Raw genomic sequence first — 22,672 nt, forward strand, 5'->3', positions numbered from 1 at the left:
TTGGAGTGTCAGTCATGCATAAGGAGTATAACTTAGACATATTTATATGGTTGATTTACTTATACTCAGATCAACATCTGTCTTCCACTGCACTTTGTCCTAAACTGGAAGTTTAACTCACAGGGAATTGAAAGGAATCCTTGGTTTAAGAGGAAAGCATGGCTCTATTCCAGATTATGCATCTCCTTCAATTAGCCTCTGAACAATACTAATCCCAAACTGCTTGTTTGGGATTACCAGAAACAGTATTCTGCATGATAAAATCCATGGTCTCCTCCATATTTTGTCTGCCAGACTTCAGTCTGTCATAACAAATTGGGGGAGTACATTCTAGGAAATACACAATTGATATGCACTGCAAATGATGTGACTGGGAGGCTACTGGCCTCAAAGACTTTCTAGAGTACAGCTCTTGAAATCCACTTCATGTTTTTTTCTAGGATAAGATTTCTTTTTTTGGTGAGTGATAAACTTTGCATTGAGGGTGCTAGCCTTTGAAAAAACTATCCATGAAAATTATACAAGAACAGGTCAGGTCTATCTTCCAGAGTCACATGCTGTTGTCAAAATCGTCAAAATCAACACTGCAGATGTAAAAACAGCAGCCTGTCTGGTCTGTGAGGTGTGTCAGCTATTCTTATCTCTGCTAGGGATTTGAGTTGTTTCTCTACAATTTCTCTGGTTAACTGGTTTATTTGATAACCAGTTCTGAACAGATGAAATCCCTTTTATGCTTACACTGGGAACACACAGATGAAGAGCCATGTGAACACTTTATTGCATTTTTAGAGTGGGAAACCTGAATAGTAGCAAATATCTGCTATCTTTCATCTGAATATCATATGACCAGGGAGTGTTTTCACTAAAATCCAGGATCAAGACTTGTTCCAGGCTTAAATCCTGACTACATTGTCCATCCACATCACTGGCAGCACCAGGCTCAGTAATCCTGGAGGGACTCCAGTTCCTCCTGAATAAGGTGTATTTATATTCTTATTCCAGTTATTTTTAAGGCAGTATTCTGAGCTCAGAATTGATTTAGTCTGTCCTGATAGATATTGTCCACAGACACTGTGAACAGGATTTAGTTTCTCAGGAGAGCAGGTGTGAGTTTTAGGTCTATCTAAAGGCCTCCTCCAATTCAAACTATTTTTCTATACATTTCCTGGAAACTCCTTAAAAGTTTCCTTCCACTTTGGACAAAGGAGATGTAAAAAGATATAGATATTTTTTCATTAAATCCACTCTGTGATTAGTAAACACACCCAAACCAAGCATAAGCATCTCCCCTGTATAGAACAAATATTTTGCAATTAATCTAGCGTACCATTCTTGCTGTTTCATTTCTCTTTGGAATCCCAGGGATGCTAACAGGGAGTTTCTAGGACAATGTTATTTGAGTATAATTCAGTGAGTAGCTGCGGAAGTACCTTTCTTAGATACCATTTATGGAGAAGGTTTAATGCTAAATTTATATTACACGGTAGGATTTAATACTACTAGCATGTCCTGTAGGAAAAGATTAATTTAAAATGCTGATTCCTGCTTAATCAAAGGCACTTATAACTTCTTCTGTGTAATGCAAAGTACGGTCTTCACTGTAGATTTACCTAGAATGATTTGTGCTGACCTGAAGAGACTAACAGAAGAGGATCCCTGTTCAAAGCAGTAGATAAGACTGTCATCTCTTCATGAATTTCAGGTGGTATATAAATTCACAGGTAATGACAGTGTGCAATATAGCAAACTATATTCTGTGTTTGACTTCAACCACAAAGCATTTGCTCTTATGTTCACAATAGAAGATGTCTTCTTACCAGTATGAAAATTATTTACTATAGTAAGATTTAAAACTGAATACAATGCTCTGGTTTTTAATCATAATATATTATAAAGTATACTGGAACTTCTAGAATTGGATCCCTATTACATAAATATCAATAAACTTTTCCATCTGTGGGCTCTCCTTTCAAAAGTGTGAGGTAGGTCTCACAGTAAGAAAATAAGAGCACATGTTTGGATTAGGAAAATTTTAACTAGGGGAATGAATGAAGGACAAAAACAATAAAATAAGAAGAAATTACACTTAAGCTTACGTATTTTAAACTCTTCTACTACTCCTGTTTATTTCAGTTTTCATAAAATGGTTAATGAAATTTAAAATCCAGTTGATTTACTGTATGCTTAGCACATGGTACATTTTTATTATTTTTGGAAACATAAGGAAAAAATCAAGTTTCCTTTTTGATAAGAAACCTTAAAATTCACAACATTTAAAGGACTTTAAAAAAAATGCTGGTATTTATAAACATTGCATAAACAAATGACTTGATAAGTGATTCGTTTTCATACCATTAAAAAAAAAGAAAGCTATATAAAGAATACAACATTACCAAAATAAACTTAGGCTGCTTTAAATGCATATTCATAATGTAGAGGTGCAAACATTAACAAGCCAAACAACTGACTGAAATTAATACAGCTAGCGGAATAATGGCAGAAGAACCTGGGGCGGGTTTTCTGAGCCAGTGCAGATGAGTACATTCAGCATCACCAAACATTCTGCAATTACACATTCTGACATGCTGCAAAGGGCTGAGTATTGTCAAAGTTACACAATTCCTGACTGGGGAGATTCCTATAGCCAGCTCCCATTTTCTGCACTTTCAATCACAGCATTCTTCTTTCCAGCTGTTCCATCTGCATCGCTTGTTTCTTCGAACACCGCCACTAAACTTGACAGAGTTGTGTGAGGATCAAGCAGTTTCACAACGGGTATGTCCACCTTTCTCTCCCGAAAGACACGGTTCTGAATTGTCATGGCCAACATAGAGTCCATGCCCAAAGACGAAAGTGGCGTATCCATGGTTAGTTCATCTGCATTCACTCCTGTGAGGTCACTCACCAGTGAGGTGATGTAGTCCTCAGATTTGAGAAAGGCAGTCTCAGGGACTTCAGCTTCCTCAGCTGTTTCCATCTTGTTCATGTAATCTTCTGACATAAGTGTTACAAAGCGACTTTTGAGAGAAATAATCTGACGAAAAACATGATGATACAAAGTGTGAAAGTTCAATTTGGCAACAGATTGCTGCGGGTTGTTTATAAGTAAGGTCTTCCTGAGATAGTCATGAATTTCATGCACTTGCAGAATGTCTACGCCCTTGGATTCCAGAATGCTCTGAATGAGGTCTTGGTTGAGCAGAATGCCGAGGTTCAAAGCACCCCAGTTAATGGCCTGGCCTGAGAGCCCACAGTTCCTCCTGTAGAGGCAGAAGAGATCCAGGAAAGAGTTTGCAGCTGCATAGTTTGTCTGGGTGGCATTGCCCAGAAAGGAAGCAACAGAGGAGTAGCACACAAAGTAGTCAAGCTCCTGGTCTCTGGTAGCCCAGTGAAGATTTAGGGTCCCTGCTACTTTTGGGCTCAGCACTTTGTGGAAGTCAGCCAGCTTCAGCACTTCAAGGTGGCCGTCGTGTATAGCAACAGCACTTTGGAACACCCCTTTGATGGGACTCCCCACAAAGGTGGTGGCAATGGACTGGAAAGCTTTCTCAACATCGCTGCTCAAAGTCACATCACACTGCACAGACACTACTTTGCTCCCTTTGTACTGCTGCTGCAAAGCCCTTAACTCTTCTTGCTTCTCACTGCTGGGAATTCTCCTGGACAGAATTGCAATACACCCTCCCCCGTTCTCAGCTATGAATTTCACTGTTTCAAAGCCAAGTCCAGTGAGCCCCCCAACTACTACATAAACAGCATTCTGCTTGAACAGCTGCTTCTGGGGCTCGTACAATGGGATATCTGAAAGCACACTGATGTCCTTCTGCCTTCTCAGGACAGCAAGGGGGACAGAAGTGCAGGTGAAATAGGACATCACAGAATTTAGCCCTTCAAAATTCTCAGTCTGCTGAAAAACAGAACCTGAAAGATTTCTAAGCCGTTTCATATTCATGGAACTGATCCAGGCATGTACGGTCTTCTGCACTTCCTTTAGAGGTGCTTTCTGGAAAAGGCGGGCAACGGCAAGGATATGAAAGCTGACGTTTTCATGATCAATTTCACTGACATTCTGGATGCATTCTGACTGTTGCCTGCCACACACGATCACCACATCTTTAAGAAAGGACATGTGGGCCAGGTCCTCCTGAGACAGTCTGTTGACTGGAGGAAGAATAATAAGGGCACTGCACCGGTTGATAAATTGACACATCTAAGGAGTGGGCTTTGCAAGGACTGTTCTCCAACCCATCTCTTCTGCTGCTGCAGAAAGCACGTGGCACAGAACTGAGGATGGCTCTGTAGTAATAATACCCAATGTTCTGCCATGTTTTCCTTTGGGTAACCTCTGAGTGAAGATTTCCCATGCAATGATGAAGTATGACACACAAGGGACATTCTGGAGGAATGGGAATTTCCTTGCATGGAAACAAACTGTTCCTGGAATCTGAACTCTGGATGATGCAGCAGTGGGATAACATGAAACCACGTGATCTCCCACTTTCACTTTTTTCACATCACTGCCTGTTGCAGTGACTGTGCCACTGAAATCAAGTGCTAGAAGCCTGTGTCTGTCCCCTGCCTGGGAGTTCCAATACAGTGTATTACCAAAGTTACAGCTAGAAACACTAATGGGAAAATAATCTTCTGAGTGCAAGCAAATTTTATCCACTTGAATTTCAACACTCTGTTTGTCAAGCTGAGTTGCAGTGCCACTGGATAATTCCCCAGACAAGTCTTTTGCTGTGTAGGGATCAGAAGTGTACAAAGTGAATGATTGTGATTTCTGGAGTGATCTTACGGGTTGGATGTAATCTGCATCTACAAAAGGTGTGCGTCTGATTTCGGACACATAAATTCTTCCCTGGCTGATGCAGACTTCTGGATAGTCCCCACCTTTGTACTTGATAAGAACATCTGCTAACACTGAGATGTCCAGGGAAGTGGAGGAGCTGAGGTCAATCAACTGAAATGTGATTTCTGGAAATTCAACAATACAGGCTCTGGTCATGCCATACAATGCAAACCCACAGTTAATGTGGTCCACATATCTCTCTGTTGTTCTGTAGGTGATCACTCTGATGGAGCAGCGAGACCTCTTCTCTCTTAGTGCCACCACTACCTGGCGATAGGCTTCGCAGCACTTTGCCAACTGATCTACTGCTTTCCTCGAGGAATCTTCATTCAACTTTTGGATTCCCCAGAGGAAGAGAATTTCATCGTAATCCTTAACCTCTGCTCTCATTTTGTTCTGTGCATCACCTTCCACGAGGCAATCCCAGCCTTCATACATAACATATGTCGAAGCAGGATGCAAGTGTTTTTTGAGCTGCTCAGCTATCCCAAATTTGTCTGCAAACACAAGGACTCTGGGCTTAAACCCCAGATGTCCAATTGTCTGTGAAAGAGAGACTTCTTTCCATTTGTTTTGAAACAGAAACTCATTGTCTCTGGAAGACGATTCCCTCATGAAAGTGATGGCAACGCGCTTGAGCTCGGCCAAAACAGAGCCGTGTTTGTCCACAAAGCACCCACAGACCTCAAGGCAGTTCCCAGTGGATTTGCTCATTCTCATGTATATCATCATTTCCTCCTGCAGCGGGCGGAGCACCACCAGGCTGCCTATCCCTGAAGGAAAGCCTGCTCTGGAGTGGAGCGTCCTTGAGGTCAGGACAGCAGTCATCTGCAGAAAGCAGTCGAGCAGCACTGGGTGGATACAGTAGCTGTACATGTCTCTGGCGGTCTCCTCATTCACCTTTATGCTTGTTATAGCTTCCTTTAGCTCCTGGCAATAATGCACATCACTGAGCTGCCTGAATATGGAGCCATACTGAAAGCCAACCTGAGACAGTGCTTCATAAAGCTCCTCTCTGCTAATCACTGACTTACATCTTTGATAGATGGCTTGCAAGGAGATGCTGCTTTCTTCCACCACACCTTCAAGCCCCTTGGCCACTTGGCCAGCAGCATAAACTGCGTTGGAGGAAGAGAGAACCTCAAAGGTTGTCATGGCTTTATGCGGACTCAGCTTGATACTCAGCACTTGGGAATTCTGTGTAAGAACACACGGTGCAGAAAAACTGATACTCAGCTGGCAAGTGCTCAGAGGCACTTTGGGTTCTGAGCTGCTCATCACAGAGGCCAGACCAAGCTCCACATAGAAAGCACCAGGGACTAAGGCCACCCCATTGTTCTTGTGCTCATATAAGTACGGTGTCGTCTCCTGGGACACCAGGCAGCCAAACTCCAAGTTGTCACTGTTTATGCCGTAAATCAAAGAATGACTGGCGCTGACACCGCTTCGGCTTGCATGTTGAGGGATATCCAGGCTCATGAGTTTTTGGCGATCAAATTGATATCGTGGAATGGCCACAGGAACACTTTGATACCCATTATAAAAGTGCTGCCAGTTGGGATTAAATCCCAGTTCAAACAGATTTCCTACCAGGGTGAAGAGCGTCTGATATTCTGCATCTGTTTGCAAAGAGGACAAGACCTTTGTGCCTTTCCCTAGCGTTTCTTTTATGCTTCGCTGCAGTGCTCGGTGAGGACTTATTTCCACAAACACCACGTTTTCCCTGCCTCTGGCTGCAGTTTGGATGGCTCGTGTGAAAGCAACAGGCTCACGAGTATGCTGTGCCCAGAATTTGCCCTGAGAAAAGTCATTTTCAGATGCAGCCACGCCAGTCAGTGTTGAAATCACTTCCATTTCCCCCTTCTGCTTTTCCAAAGGCTCTATCTGCTCCTCCAGCTCCCCGAGTATCATATCCATGCTGGGGCTGTGGTACGCAGCTGGAACATTTAAAACATGAAGAAAGATGTTCCTCTGTCTGAAAGCTTCAGCTAACTCTCTCCGGACAGCTTCCACAGCCTCTACGCTCCCAGACAAGGTGCAGGAAATGGGGCTGTTGAAAGCAGCAATGCACACCTTTCCTGAGTAGGGGTGCAGGCGTTCAGCAATCTCTTCAACGGGGATGTTTCCAACCACCAGCATTCTGCCGCTGGGAGTCTTTGCCTGCAGCCTGCTCCGGTGATAAATCACTTTGACAGCATCTGCCAGGGACAGGTACCCAGCAATGTGTGCAGCAGCAACTTCCCCCACCGAGTGGCCAACAACAGCAACAGGTTTGATACCCCAGTGCTTCAGGAGGGAAGCTACAGCAACCTGCAGGGCAAACAGCAAGGGCTGACAAAGCTCTGGATTCAACAAGTCCTTTGGGCTATGATTTCTTGCTGGCAGGAGGCTGATGGCAGCGTGCTGCTGAAAAAGGTCTTCTATTTCCTTACACTTCTCTCTGAACACCGGCTCTGAGCTCAGCAGTGCCTCACTGAACTCCTTCAGCGTGACGCCGTTGCCGCAGAACACAAACACCAGCTGTGGTTCCGCTTTGGATATGGCAGGTTCCGTGCTCGCTGCCAACCTCAGCTCTTGCTGCAAGTGTTGGAGGGAATTTGTGACAAATGCTTTTCGGTACCTGTAGCTGGCGTGGCTTCTTCTGCAGGCAGAGGTATAGGCCAGGCTTGGGAGAGTTACGGAGTTCCTTGCGCTCAGCTGCTCAGCTGTGTCGGCCATTGTCATCTGAAGGGACTTAGGGGATGCTGCTGACAGCAGAACTAATTCCAGGGGCTTCTTAAAGGCAGGAAGAGGCTCTGGCTGCTTCACCTGCCTGACTACAACATGAGCATTGGTTCCTCCAAATCCAAAGCAGTTGACGCCAGCTACTCTTCCATACTCACTGGATTCTTCCCAGGGCTCTACAGCTGTGGCAACAGCAAGGTTTAATTTCTCCGTATCGATGCTGCTCATCTCCTTTGAGTAATGCAAGGATGGAACAATCTTCCCATGATGCATCATCAGGAGCACTTTGATTAACCCGGCTGCTCCAGCAGCTGATTCAGTGTGTCCAATATTTCCTTTCACTGAACCGATTTTCAGAATGGAAACTTGGGAAGACCTCTTTTTGCTAATGACATTACCCAGGCTTTCAGCTTCTGTAGGATCTCCAGCAGCAGTTCCTGTGCCATGGGCTTCAATGTACTGCACAACTGAGGGATCAACACGACTTCCATAAATGCTATGCAGTAACTTCTCTTGCTCTATTTGAGACGGTCTCGTGATTGGAGTTATAGACTTGCCATTCTGATTGACTGCACTGATGTTTATCACGCCCCAGATTTTGTTGTAGTCTTCCTTTGCCTGTTCCATGAAAAAGTGTAGTTTTCTTTAATAATACTAGTAGTCTCTGGTTAATGGTGTTACCATGAACCTTACAAGCCTGGTGCAAGCCCGTGCCTTATCCTCCATGTAGGGGGTGAGGTAACATGGCAGCACATAGTCTGAGAGAGATCAAGAAATGTTTTGGGTTTGGGATATTTGCTAAGGAAATCTGAGGCAAATGTTTTTCTCTCCTCCATACTTCCAGTTCAAAGAAGCAATATTGAACTAAAAATACTGAAAACAATAATAGTTGAAAGGATCCATATAGAAAGAAACAGACAGACTGAGTCTACTAAGACATGTCTCTGCAGCTGGTGTCACCACCAAGATTTTGGGGTTTTTGGCAATGATATGGCCTTTGCAGAGCCAGGCATGCTGGCATCAGATGGGGCTCACCTCTCTGAGTAACGAAGGAGAGTCTTTGCATGGGAACAAGCAAGACTCCTTGGAGTGCTTTAAACTAGTTATGATGGGGGAGGGCAGTAATATCAGGTTTGTCCCTAACAAACTGGGTAATAGTATGAAAAAGTTAGAGGGTACTTCTGAGGCCCCTCTGGAGGTGACTCTGAGATGTACCAGCCACACTGGAGCACACCAGCAGTCTTACAGAGACAAGCAAGGGGCTCCTGAGATAATAGAAGCCAACAGGGAAATATCAGAGAAACACCTTAGTACCAAAAGAAGGCTTACGAGGGATTACGTTGATCAAGCATCTAAAGTCAAAGACACAACCACTAGACAGGGCTATGGGACATCCCTTCACACACCCACTGGAATATTGTCACCATAAAATACTTCTATTAAGTGCTCTACCCCCATGCACAGAGTATGGTGAACAAACAGGAGGAACAAGAGATCTGTGTGCAGCCATCGGGCTTTGATTCCATTGCAGTTAAGGACACATGGTGGGAGAGCTCCCGTGACTGCAGTGTTGTCATGAAGGGCCACCGGCTGTTTAGGAGAGACAGACCAGGAAAGTGCAGTGGTGGAGCTGCACTCGATGTGAAGCAACACTTGGAGTGTGCTGAGCTCTGCCCTGGTGAGGATAAAAGGGCGGGCTAGGAAGGGTGACACCATTGTGGGTGTTCACCACAGGCCGCCCGATCAGAAGGAGAGAGCGGATGAGGCCTTCTGCAGGCAGCTGGAAGCAGCCCCACAGTCACAGGCCCTGGTTCTTGGGGGGCTTTAACTGCCCTGACATCTTCTGGAGAAGCAAAACCGCAAAGCACAAGCAGTGCAGGAGGTTCCTGGAAAGCATTGATGACAATTTCTGTCCCAGGTAGTGAAGGATCCCACAAGGAATGCTGGGCTGCCTGACCTTAGACTAACAGGGAAGGCCTTGCTGGACATGCAGCGCTTGGGGCAGCCTTGGCTGCAGAGACCATGAGACTGTAGAGTTCAGTATTGAAGGAAGAGGTAGCAGGACAGAGAGACAGATTTCAAACTCCAGGACTCCAGGAGGGCTAACTTTAACATCTTTAGGGATCTTGGAAGAATTCCATGGGAGAAGACCCTGAAGGGAAGAGGGGTCCAAGAGAGTTGGTCGACATTCTAGGCTCACTTCCTACAGGTTCAAAGATAGTGCATCCCAATAAGAGAGAAAGCAGGTAAAGCAGGCAACAAACCTCTGTGGATGAATAAAGAAGTCCTATCATTACTCAGATGTAAGCCAGAAACATATAGGAGATGGAAGCAGGATCAGGCCACTCAGAGTGAATGCAGAGAGGTTGTCAGAGTAAGCAGAAATGAGACTAGAAAGGCCAAGGCACATCTGGAATGAAATCTGGCCAAAGATTTTCAGGATAACAAAAAGGGCTTTTTCAAATCCATCATAACAAAAGGAAAATTAAGGATTAATTTTAACACCAAAGGACTCCTGGATCCATTAGCAAATGGAGGGGGGAGCCTGGTAACAGGGGGACGCAGAGAAGGCTGTGTTATTGAATGCCTTCTTTGCACCTATCTTTACTGACAAGACCAGCCCTCAGGGATTTCTGACCCAGGAGACCAGATTAAAGGAATGCTGAAAGGAAGACTTTCCCTTGCCCAAGTAGGAATGGGTCAGAGAACCCCTAAATGAACTTGACATCCACAAGTCCAGGGGCTCTGACAGGATGCATCCATGAGGTCTGAGAGAGCAGGAGGACAACATAGCAAGGCTGCTCAAAATCATCTTTGAAAGGCAATCATAAGACATGCCTGAGGACTGGGAGAGCCAATCTTCAAAATTGGCAAGAGGGACCCCAATCTTCAAAAATGGCAAGAAGAAGGACCAATGAACTACCAATCAGTCAGTCTCTCCTCAATTCCTGGAAAAGTGGTGGACCACCTCATTCTGGAGGCCATCTCTGTCTACAAGGAAGATAAGGTGATCAGGAGTGGTCATGGATTCCTTGGAGGTAAATCATGTTTGATCAACCTGATTGATTTCTATGATGAAACCACCACCTGGATGAATGAGGGGAGAGCAGTGGATATTGTCTACTTCAACTTTATCGAGGCTTTTGTCTCTCACAGTGTCCTCAGGAAGTGTGGACTGCATGAGTGGACAGAGACGTGGATTGAGAACAGACTGAATGGCAGGTCCCAGAGGGTGATAAGCAGTGGCACAAGGTCCAGTTGGAGACGTGTCACTAGTGGTATCCCCTGGGCCCATATTGTTTAGTTTATTCATCAAGGCTTGGATGAAGAGGCAGAGCCTCCTCAGCAAGTTCACTATCAACACAAAGCTGGCAGGAGTGGCCCATGCCCCAGAGGGCTGGGCAACCCTTCAGAGGGACCTCAACATGTTGGAGAGATGGACAGAGAAGAACTGTCTGAAATTCAACAAGGGCAAGTGCAGGGTCCTGTACCAGGGGAGGAATAACCCCCTGCACCAGGACAGGTTGGGGGTCAACCTGCTGGAAAGCAGCACTGTGGAGAAGGACCTGGGGGTCCTGGAGGACAACAAGTTGTCCATGAGCCAGCAGTGGGGGTCCAAGGAGGCTGATGGGATCCTCAGTTGTATTAGAAAAAGCATTGCCAACAGTTGAGGGAGGTGATCCTGCCCCTCTACTCAGCCCTGGTGAGCCCAAAACAGGAATGCTGTGTCCAGTTCTGGGTTCCTCAGTACAAGAAAGACATGGAGCTAATGGAGTGGGTCCAGAGGAGAGCTATGAAGATGATGAAGGAGCAGGAGCACCTCTCTTATGAGGAAAGGCTGAGGGAGCTGGGCCTGTTCAGCCTTGAGAAGAGAGGACTGGGAAGGGGCCTCATCAGTGTCTGTAAGTATCTTAAGAGGTGTCAAGAAGGTGGAACCAGGCCCTTGGTGGTGCCAAGTAACAGGACAAGAGGCAATGGTCTGAAACTGAAGCACTGGAAGTCCCTCCTGAAAATGAGGAAGAAATTTGTCACTGTTCAAGTGACCAAGCAAAAGAACAGGTTGCTCAGAGAGGGATTGGATTCTCCCTCACTGGAGACAGAATGTGTCAAGAATCATCAGGACACAATACTGTACAACTTGATCTAAGACAACCCAGCTTGAGCAAGGAGTTTGGACCAGAAAATCCACTGTGGCCCCTTCCAACCTGAGTGATTCTATGCTAATCTCATGCTTTTTCTGTAGAGAAGAGAACAAAACAACACAACAAAGACAAGAACAACCAGAATATTATGCTAACTTCTAAATGTGAGTTCCTTTCCCTATGTTAGGGAAAGTTGATAAATTCAAAAGACATGCTTCATTAATCTTAAACTTAGATTGGAAGAACTTCTCTGGAATAGTCATTATTAGAGCTGAAGACACAAAATTCAGACAAGCAACCAGTCTTACTTCAGGCTGCTTCACAAAAAATCTTACCTTTTTCAGTGGTTTGAGGAAAACAACACCACAGCCTTCTCCCCTTCCATAGCCATCTGCTTTTTTGGAGAAGGGTTTGCTTATGCCCTCTGGAGAGATCATTTTGGCTTTAGTGAGAGATACAAAGGTGCGGGGGTGAATGATGCAGTTCACCCCACCACAGATTGCTGCCTCACAGTCTCCTGGAGTCAAACAGAAACATATTCATGTTGAGATGGCCCTGGTGATAGACAGAAATTTTAGGAATTCTGACTTTGTTGTCCAGCACCTCTTCAGTCCCATTACCTGATTTAATGGCTCGCAAGGCATAGTGCAGAGCAAAAAGAAAAGACGAACACGCAGTGTCGACAGTCAGAGATGGTCCAGTCAGATTAAATGTGAAAGAGACCCTGTTGGCAGCAATGCTCATTGCTGTTCCAGTACCATCATAATGATTTATTTCATTCACAGCTCTGCTGGCCATGATTTCATAGTCTCGATTCATGAGGCCTGGAAAACATCAGATACATGTCAAATTAACCCAAGACAACAATAGGCATGTACAGCTCAAAACCTGGTGGTGTGATTTCGTTTTCAGTGTTTAGATGAAACCCTATGGCATCAGTTCTCCTGTCATGAAGCTTTGCTCCAACACAAGTCAAAGGGAAAAGTCACCGCAATTTCCCCTGGACCCAACCTACACACACATACCTAACAGTGTAAATTCCTACCTGCCCAAGAAATGACAGGAAATTCCTACCTGCCCAGGAAATGCCCTTTCTGATGGCTCAGCTCACTCTATCATGCAGCTAAGATCTCTGGAGTCTGCTTAGACATCTGTGTCACTTTTGTGACTCAGATTGTTTTAGTTTAGCTATGACAAGATTTATCAACAAGCTACAAAGATGGTAGTTCAGACATAAATGTACAAGACATTAGCTTCATTTTCTCACATGTACCCAGCACAAACTACATCCAATACTTTGTGTTTATCTTTTTTTTCACACTTGCAACCAATAAGAAATAGTAAAGAAGAGCAGGGCCTGTGAGACCAGTTGTGTCCTCTTTCTGAGAATGCAACGTTTGAAATATGGTGGATCCCCAAGTCCATAAGCACATGTGGAGAGCACAGTAGCTCTATTCAGAGAGCAAGGAATAGTGCCTTCAATGGAAGAAGAGCATCTCTCTGACTAAAATAATCTAAAACATTTCCCCTATAGGTGCATCAAGCAAACTCCCCAGAAAACTCCTTTTTAAAGAGACACAGATTACACCAGCAATAATGTGCTGATACTCTATTATTGTCCTTTAAATATCTTTCAACAGCATCTGGTATCATCTTGTCTGTAACTTTTTGGGGAGTAACAAAGGCAGTTGGACAAGTGCACCTTGGTACCATTCTAATGTCCACAGGAGGATTTCTGCTGCTTTAAAAGGATAGTAATCCCCAGAACACCTTAACCAAAATTATCCTGGAAAACAGCATATTGGGGGGAAAGTGTAGGCCTGTGTAGAAGCCCAGAAGATAAGGGGCTAATGTGTACGTGTCAAACACCGATTGCCGGATAGCCAGGGAGCCAACCAAGGCAATAACCAAGAATTGGTCAGCAATAAGCAAGAATTGTTAAAAAAACCACAATGAGATGGGACCATGAGGAGGTAGGGCAGCACTTCTCTGGGACAAACATCCTTGTTCTGCTCCACAGAGACACAATCACAGAATTACAGAATCATCTAGGTTGGAAAAGACCCCTGAAATCAAGTCCGCTGCATGGTGAAACACCACCATGCCGACAAGACCATGGCACTAAAAGACACATCCAGTCTTTTCTCAAACACTTCTAGGGATAGTGACTCCACCGCCTCCCTGGGCAGCTGATTCCTATATCAAATCACCCCTTTCTGTGAAGAATTTCTCCATAATGTCCACTCTAAACCTCCCCTGGCACAGCCTGAGGCCATATCCTCTCATCCTGTCTCCAGCTGCCTGTGAAAGAGGTTGATCCCCATATCACTACACCCTCCTTTCAAGCATTTGTAGAGAGCAATAAAATCACCCCTGAGCCTCCTCTTCTCAGGCTATACACCCCCAGCTCCCTCAGCTGTTCCTCACAGGACTTGTGCTCCACACCCTTCCCCAGCTCTGATGCCTTTCTCTGGACTTACTCCAGCACCTCAACCTCCTTCCTGAACTGAGGGGCCCAGAAGTGGACACAGAACTCGACCATGTGGCCTCACCAGTGCCATACACAGTTGGAAGAATCACTGCCCTGCTCCTGTGGTGACACTATTGCTGACACAGGCCAGGATGCCACTGGCCTTCTTGGCCACCTGGGCACACACTGGCTCATGTTCAGCTGCTGACCACCAGCACCACCAGGTCCTTTTCTGCTGGGCGCTTTCCTACCACTCTACCCCCATCAACAAACAATGGGCAGCACCAGGACAGAAGCAGGAATGAAATATTGACCCAAGGTCAAGCTGGGGAGGGAGGGCATTGAGACCACCCAAGAACCCCAAAGCCTCTGATGCATTTCCAAAAAGGTCTGAAAGAAGGAACTGGACATGATAATTTGTATAGAAAGAGAGCAACCCGTCATCAGGGCAAGGAAATGTATCTATAAAAAGGTACCCCCAACAAATCTGCGGGATCCTCGAAGACCCTGGACATCTCATTTGCCAGACCAACACTGGAAGAAGGACTGGTGATCTCTTTCTCTCTCTTTTTCTTTTCTTCTCTCTTTTTCTCTCTTTTTCTCTCTTTTTCTCTCTTTTTCTCTCTTTTCCCTGCTTTCATTCTCTTTTTCGCTCTTTCTTTCCCTCTTTCTCTCTTCCCTTCTTTAATTCTGTTCCTTTGTTTTTTTCCTTCCACCTCACCTCTTCATCCACATCCCACTGCCATGTGCTGATGTAGCAGGTCAGGGACTAACATTCCAATTTCCATGCCAAGTGTGTAATGTACTATTAAATCTTCGTGCTTTTTTGCAGACCCAAGCAATTACACAGCTTGCATGTTCCCTTCCCCTTAAGGGTGGAACATCACAGCCTGGCTTGGGAGTATCTTTTCTAAGAAGGCTTGGGCTGCAGATGCAGTTTCCTGCTTCCCTTCAGTGCCTGAACACAGGAAGAAGAGCACCAAAAAGAGATACAGGAATTGTACCGTGAACTTCTAGAGTAGCCTGGTAATTCTTACCAAAAGTAACCACTAGTGCCATAGCACAGTAGCTTTAGATCTCCAGTCTAGATCCAGTGCTAGATAACATATTGAAAGGTTATGAAGGATTGCTCCAATCCTTGTGAGCTTCAAACACACTTTCTTTGACATGAAATTTTCATCTTACCAATAAAAACACCTGTTTTGGAGCCACTGATAGATTCCACAGGGACTCCTGCATCCTCCAGGGCTTTGTATGTGCACTCCATCAGTAATTTCTGTTGTGGATCCATGCGTTCTGCTTCCATATTATTAATCCCAAACAGGTGGTTGTCAAATGAATTAAATCTGAAATACACCAACCAGAATAAAATATGACAGATGTATATAAGATCCATTTACTTCTAGACCCACAGTAAACATCTTTTGCAACTTCATGAAAAGCCAGGCAGTAACTGGTGTTTTGGCCACAGTTCCCATTTATGAAATTCAGAAGAAAATGTTTATAAGCCAAAGATGCTTCATTTTATCAATGCTTCTGCATTTCAGAGTTAAGAGCCCACTCCTACCCATTTCTATTCTCATGGTTATTGCACGGCTACCAACTGCATTCCTCAAACTATGAAATGTGCAGAATGAGACTCCCTCTGCAGTAATGTGGTCAGAGCTTCAACAAGTTATAAACAAAATGAAAATCTCTCCTCACTGCAAAGAATCCACCACAAAACCTGGTTTTCTAGTTTTATTTTCGTGGGGTTTTTTCAGATTATTTTCAGCAAATACAGACCAATGCTCTAAATTTAAAACCAAAAAGTAGAGGATCAGCTCAGGTCTGTTTTCAACAGATACCCATGCTTCTCTAAAAATACATTCAAAAATACTTTGTGTGTATTTATATTTAAAAGCATCTTCAAAACAGGCCCATGCTTACAAAAGACCAAGTCCAACTTTAATCTTGTATCCCAAGATCAGATTTATATGGCCTTCTATCATTTCTTGATTTCAGAGCAGGATTCAATATCTAACATGGGACTAAGCATTAAAGTATTTCTGGATTCTATGGTTCAACCCTGCCAAGTATAAATTTCAGGAGACAATAAGATTTCTTCTGTGCATGTCAACTTCTCCTTTGAATGAAGCTCTACACCCTGAGGATTTTAGGTGAATGTGCAATTCAAATAAAAGACACTTATTTTAACCTTACTGTAATTTGCTATTCTTCACCCTATCACAGCCCCTGAGCAACTGTGCCCATAGTCAAAGTACTACAAAAGTCAGTGGTGCAGCAGGGTAACAGACTCACTCATCCAGAAGAGCAGCTCGTGTTGTACATATTTTTCCTGGCTTGTTACCATCTGCATCATACCACTCCTTGGTATTAAACCTCTCGGGGGGGATTTCTACGGTGCAGTTTTTGCCTTCCACCAGGACCTTCCAGAAATTGTCAATTCCATCTCCTGTTGTACAAAGTTTTTCAAACAGATTAAATGATATGCTCCCCCTCCCCATGCAGACTCAGAAATGCACAATCAGCAACAAGGACCTCCCACCTGTCAATCTAGGCTGCTCAAGCAGGCTTGCCACAGAAAGAAGTGATCATTCTTTAGTGAGAGGAAAATGAAAAAGTATGACTGATTCTCTCACTGCTTGTCTAAAAGCAAAGGAACCCCACAAAATCCTTAACCACCTTCTCTCTGCCATCTCAGTGCATCTACTCCACCTACTGTAATAAAGCAAGAAGCTTTCTTTTAGGAAAACCCAATCTGTTCATATTACAGGCATGGCTGATAAGAATGTCCAGCCCTTCATCTGCCCTGTTCCTATGGATTCTGCAGCGTTCTGTAACACTACACAATCACCCACCCAGTGAACACACAGAAAGTTCAAATCATCCCAGACCTATCCTGCTCATTTGTATGAGTTTCATGTGCACCTCAATGCCCTGCCCACAGCCAGCACTTCAGCTTCTTTTGTCTCTCTGTCTGTCAGCAGACAAATTTAAACTAATCCGTTTCCACCACCTTTCAAAAAGACCCCACAAGCAGCAAAGCAACAATCCAACTAAGGGACAAACCAACAACTGTTGGTTTCCTCCATTTCAACATTAATAAAACTCTCTGCTTTTCAATGTTCACTCTCAGCCTGCTTTGCTTTTACCCCAAAGTTACCTCCAGGAAAGTTGCATGCTATTCCAACAATAGCAACTTCATCTGCAGTCTCGATCTCCATCTCCGGGGCTGCACAAGACAGAAGCACTCTCAGTCCAGTCCTGCAATTATGCATTTACCATTGAATAAATATTAGATTAAAGCATGAACTTCCCACAAACACATAAACTTGTTTAAAACTTACTTAATCTGGAATGATCTACTGCTGGTTGTGATGACAAATGACACTTCCCACAACAGCGCTGTACTATATTCTTCCTCTTGTCTCTACTTCCAGAGGGAATTCCCCACTTAATTCCCCAAACTCTCTCATGAACACACTTCCTTTCTACTGTTTAACCTCTGCTAACAAATGGTGAATCTTTTCAACAAATTAGATGGCAAAGACAAGCATTCTCTTTGGGGTCAAATTAAATACCCCAGGATAGAATTGACAGATGATTTCTTTTTCCTTGATTCTGAGAAAGGAACTTGTCAGAAGAAAATCAATTCAATTGACCTAATTAGAACTCACTAGGAAGCCCTGCTCTAATCCCTACAGTCCTCTTGGACTTCCTTCCACCCACAAAGAGGAGAAGACTCCTCTGGAAAGGTTTTGTGAGGGATTCTTGGCAGTGGGGAGAGCTTTCCATGCCAGGATAGCACAGCAGGTCCCAAAGAGCTTTTCTCAGTCACTGACTGACAGTAGTGAAGCAGAGATGAGGCTGTTTCACAGCCCCACACCTTACTCAGAGTTAATATTTCTTGGGGGTTTGCTTTGAAAGGTGAAATTAGGAATAACTGCTCAGATTCATACTTTGAAAAATTTACTTCTTAGTTCCATTAGCTACGACAGAAGAAGTTAAAAAGCCACCTAGCAAAAATAAGTAGATGAGAATCTGACTTTTTCTGAGTAAATTCTTTTTTACTAATAATGTAAATTCAAAATTGACACAAGCATTTTTTCCTTTCCATTGTTTCAAAATTGTCTATGAATTTTATGATTTTATAATTTCATATTTTAAGGTGACTGCTAAACTAAAGCAAATTACAATTAAATACTTAACAAATCCCAATTAAATACTTATATCACACAGGTACTTTTAAGCATTTTTCCCAAGTTAGCATTTAAATAGCAAATAATGGAAAATTAAGGACCCTTCAAGCACAACATAGAACATATCTTTGGCATCTCTAGAGCTATCCTATGATCTGTGTAACTCTTACCTTGTATCATCCCAGTGGGGTGAAGATATAAACTGAGTCTGTGGAAGTCATTTATGTAGGATTCTGTGTGGTTTCTTATTGAAATACACATCCTATGTCATGGGGAAAATGCAAATGTGATTAATCAGTGACCTGACTAAAGTTCAAAACCACTTCCTTGTAGTTGTAAATTTCTTGAAGTCAGCAAGGACAAGAGTATTTTCCATCATCTTCCAGTTAGCAAATAATAAACTGAAGTTATGTTTTAACAAACCATAGATTCATAGGATTGTTTGCATTGTAAGGGACCTTAAAGATGCCTTACATTCAGGCCCCCTGCCAAGGGCAGTGCATATTACACTGGAATAGGTTGCTCAACACCCCATACAGCCTGACCTTTATTACTTCCAGGGACGGAGTATCAACAAATTCTCTGGGCAACCTGTAAAGAATTTCTTCCTAATACTATTCTCTTTCAGTTTAAAGCCATTCCTCCTTATCCTATCACCACATGACCTTCTAAAAAGTCCCTCTCCATCTTTCTTATAGGGGCCTGTAGGTACTGACAGGCTGCTATATGATCTTCCTAGGGCCTTCTTTCTACAGGCCGAATAACCCCAGCTCTCTGAGTCTGTCTTCATAGGTGAGGTGCTCCAACCCTCTGATCATTATGAAATAGCCCAGTAATATTTTATGATCTTAGGAATATGATTTAAAATACTGTGTCTTTAAAGTAAGAATTCAATTTGATTTGCTCTTAATATCAATAAATATGAACAAGTGTTTAAACCTCCATCTATTTGTTTGAAGCATTGTGAAAAGAAACCTTCCCAGCTCTGCCTCAGAAGGCTTTAGAATTTTTAGGATTTGGCTAAACTTTTCTGAGTTACTAATTAGTGAACTAAAGAATCTTAACAAAACACAAGCAAATGTTATATGAGAAATTATTGAATCCCCCTTCCTAAACCAGGAGGGAAAGCCATGGACTGCAAATAGAACATAAATAAAGTACAGAAAAGTCTTCCACCAGCCCTCAAGGCAATGTGCTGTTGAATTTCCTGTCACATGTCCTAAGAGAATATTTTAACTTTTCCTCACCACTTCTATTTTTGGTAATTCATGTGGTGACTGTAACACATTCTGCAATACACATGCTTTCCAGTTGTGGGTGCAGAATGTGATGAGGGTAATTTGCTCACTAAAATTCTAAGGAAAAAAATCTACTTAGGATAATACAACTAAGTTTGAAAGGGAATTTATTTATTTTTTAATGACACTGATAATAAAGCCACAGTTTCTATTTGGTGTCAAGATTAAATTACAACAGTGTAATCTGTCTCCTGGAAAACAGAGCATAGTCTTTATGTAAAAATATGTTTGCATGAGAACCTTTTGAATGAAAATGTTTTGTATGTTAATTTTGTATCATAAAAGCTAATTTTCATAACGTATAGAATTATCCAGCTGAGTAAGAATATTACCTATAAAACTCTTCTAACTATATGTGAGTGCCATCAAGAAGAAAACACACATCCTCAACAAATCCATTCCTATTTATTCCAGGGTGTGAAATTAATCAATTATACTACAAGAGCTGGGACCCCTCTTGAAACTCGGCTGATTGACTCACGTTAATACATGTATCTGTTGAGGATACCCCTCTATGGAATATAAAAATTAGGCCTGCTGTAAAATTCCATAACTATTTCAAAACCTGTTGAACCAACACCTAAGAGATACAGTATTGTGATACCCCTCACACTCACTACCCATAAAAAAATCCACTGGTTCCTAGGAATCATTAGTCAGTGCCCTTTTCATGGGGTAAGGGCACTGACTAATGAGAAATGCCTTAAAGGTTACAATTGAATTTACATTTTGAACTATTGGATACTATTTCTGTATGATTACTCATGTTATTTCTTCAGCTCTTTCTATCTTTTCTCTTATCTTCTTCTTATCCTTATTAATCAACGGCGTAGACACCCCATAAACTGAAGAAGGTAGCAGGAAAAGAACCATTTATTACACTGAGTCATGGAGTAGACGTCAGAGACTGAAAACGTTCATGCCTCAAACATTAATATAAAGTCTTCCTCATTATAGCAAAACTATACAAAGAAGCCATTGAAGCCCACCCCTCCCTAAAAACTGCCTGACTGGAACTATGGACTGAAAAACAGTGCTGAGATTAGACAAAGGGAAACTCATTCATCACTCATCTGAGACCCAGGGAGAAGTAAACAAGGAAAAAAAGTCAAACCCTGCAGCAGCACTGAGATTCTTCCCTGGCTGGGTTTGGGGTGGGGGAGATTGCAGCCCACAGAAGCCAGGTTTACACAGATTCCCCCCTGAAACATGGGGAAAGGAGGTTTGGGGGTAATCTCTGGTCAGAAGCAACAAACCGTTCTCCCTTACACAAGCTATGGAACCCCCAACCCCACAGGCCATATCCAAAGGATCTTCAAGTGAGAGGCAGCTGAGGGGGTGCCTTAATCCCTCAAAGACACCCCAAAGTGGTCCCCAGGGTAATGCACCAAATCCAGAGACTGCTGTAAGAGACAATGGCAAACCCTCCCCCCCCTCCCGCCCCATCCCTCAGGGAGACAGCTGGGTTTTCCTACCTAGCCTGAGGGTATATTAACCCATGGATTCTATGCTTTTTGGGGGCACCTTCATAACCAAGACGACCAGCTGGAGAGGATCAATGGAACATTGTTGTGATCACGGATAGTGATATCTTCTTTATTCTGTCTCGGTCACTCTCTTTCTTACTCCCCTCTTTTCTATTTCTTTCTTTCTCTTTCTCTCTCACATTTACTATCAAATAAAACCCTTTACTACTGACTTTAGCATATGGTCTCATGTTGTGTATAGGTCAAACCTTACAAAGGGAAGGTCTTGTAAAATCACAGCTCAGGTGTGTTACTTTGGCTAAGCAGAAAAGGACTGTGGGAAAGTGACACAGCTGAATACAAGTAGAAACACAAGTTATGTACCCATTGCATGTTCACATCGTGGTGTATAGTGGTTAGTTGAATTATGTTTGATATGATTAAAAACCATGTAGCTGATGACCGTCTAACTGCTTAAAAAGTCCTTGGAATAAAGGGCTCTCCTTTGCACCTGCCTGGGGACCCTGCATCACTACAGACCCTCCCCTCACAGTCTTGTTAGCATCTTAATTTGGGCAGAGGCATTGCTAATAATTTTAATAAGTGCATCTCAACACCCTCTAAGACCAAGGGGAAGCCTTATTTTCTCCAGCCTTCTCTCACCTCCCAGTTCTGGGACTCCCAAGGGCCATTCCCAGCAGTAAAGTCTGAGGAAAAGAAGGCTTTCAGAAATTCTGCCTTCTCTGTGTCTTCCATTACCAGAACATCCTTCTAATTCAGCAGTGAGCCAACATTCTCCCCAATCTCCCTTTTAATGCTGCTGTACTTGTAGTAGCCCTTCTCTTCTAAAGCCCTATCCCATGGCTTTCCTTTAAGTAGGTCTTTCAAGAGGCCACAGTTAGCTCTCCAATAGTTTAGGAATCTAGTCCTTCCTAAGGCTTTGCTTCCTCCATGCAGGATCCTGAGTTCCAGCATCTCATGGTTACTACAGCCAAGGCTGCCCCCAAACTTCACATCTTCAACCCATCCCCCGTGGTTTGTTAGTACAAGGTCCAGCAACATGTCCCAGATCTGTCCCTTCCCTGCCTCTTGCCCACTCCCAAATGACCCAGAAGAGGAGAGTGAGAAACACAAAGACTTGATACTCTGCAAGCATTGCTCAGCAATGACTGACCCCAGATGGTCACAAGTCTACTACAGCCTGACAGTGACCAGCACAGCACAGAGATCTGCCACAGAGCATTAGGACTTCTGGACAGAAGCAAAAGGGGTAAGTAAAAGGCTGCATACAGCTTTGGGAGAAATAGCCAAGGGGAAAGTCTTGCTGCCCCCCTGTTGGTATGTGCAGCTCAGCAGTCACCCTGAGGGGGGTGGGCAAGGGGTCTCAGGCAAGGGGTCAGCAGTTCTGCAAGTTTGACTTTTGGCACTGCTTGTAAACATCTTCTTCTTATGGCTCAGACCTCATCTGATACCAATATTTTTCTACATAGTAGGCTGCATAAAAGAAATGAGCCTGTG

At 43.5% G+C, this 22,672-nt stretch overlaps 1 protein-coding gene across 1 annotated transcript; it reads right to left on the reverse strand.

Moving 5' to 3' along the window:
- Positions 1 to 2,638: 2,638 nt before the first annotated feature.
- LOC128935271 (mycocerosic acid synthase-like) lies at positions 2,639 to 17,469 on the reverse strand. Its single transcript, XM_054273464.1, is given in 6 exon segments — positions 2,639 to 8,194; positions 12,054 to 12,235; positions 12,339 to 12,542; positions 15,374 to 15,534; positions 16,490 to 16,643; positions 17,355 to 17,469. Coding segments are annotated over 6 exon segments (6,372 nt in total).
- Between the last annotated feature and the right edge of the window lie 5,203 nt (positions 17,470 to 22,672).

Source organism: Melozone crissalis, unplaced genomic scaffold (assembly GCF_028551555.1).
Source record: "Melozone crissalis strain CALT ecotype California unplaced genomic scaffold, PUWL_Pcris_2 ptg000016l_1, whole genome shotgun sequence".
In the NCBI taxonomy this organism is placed as follows: Eukaryota; Metazoa; Chordata; class Aves; order Passeriformes; family Passerellidae; genus Melozone; species Melozone crissalis.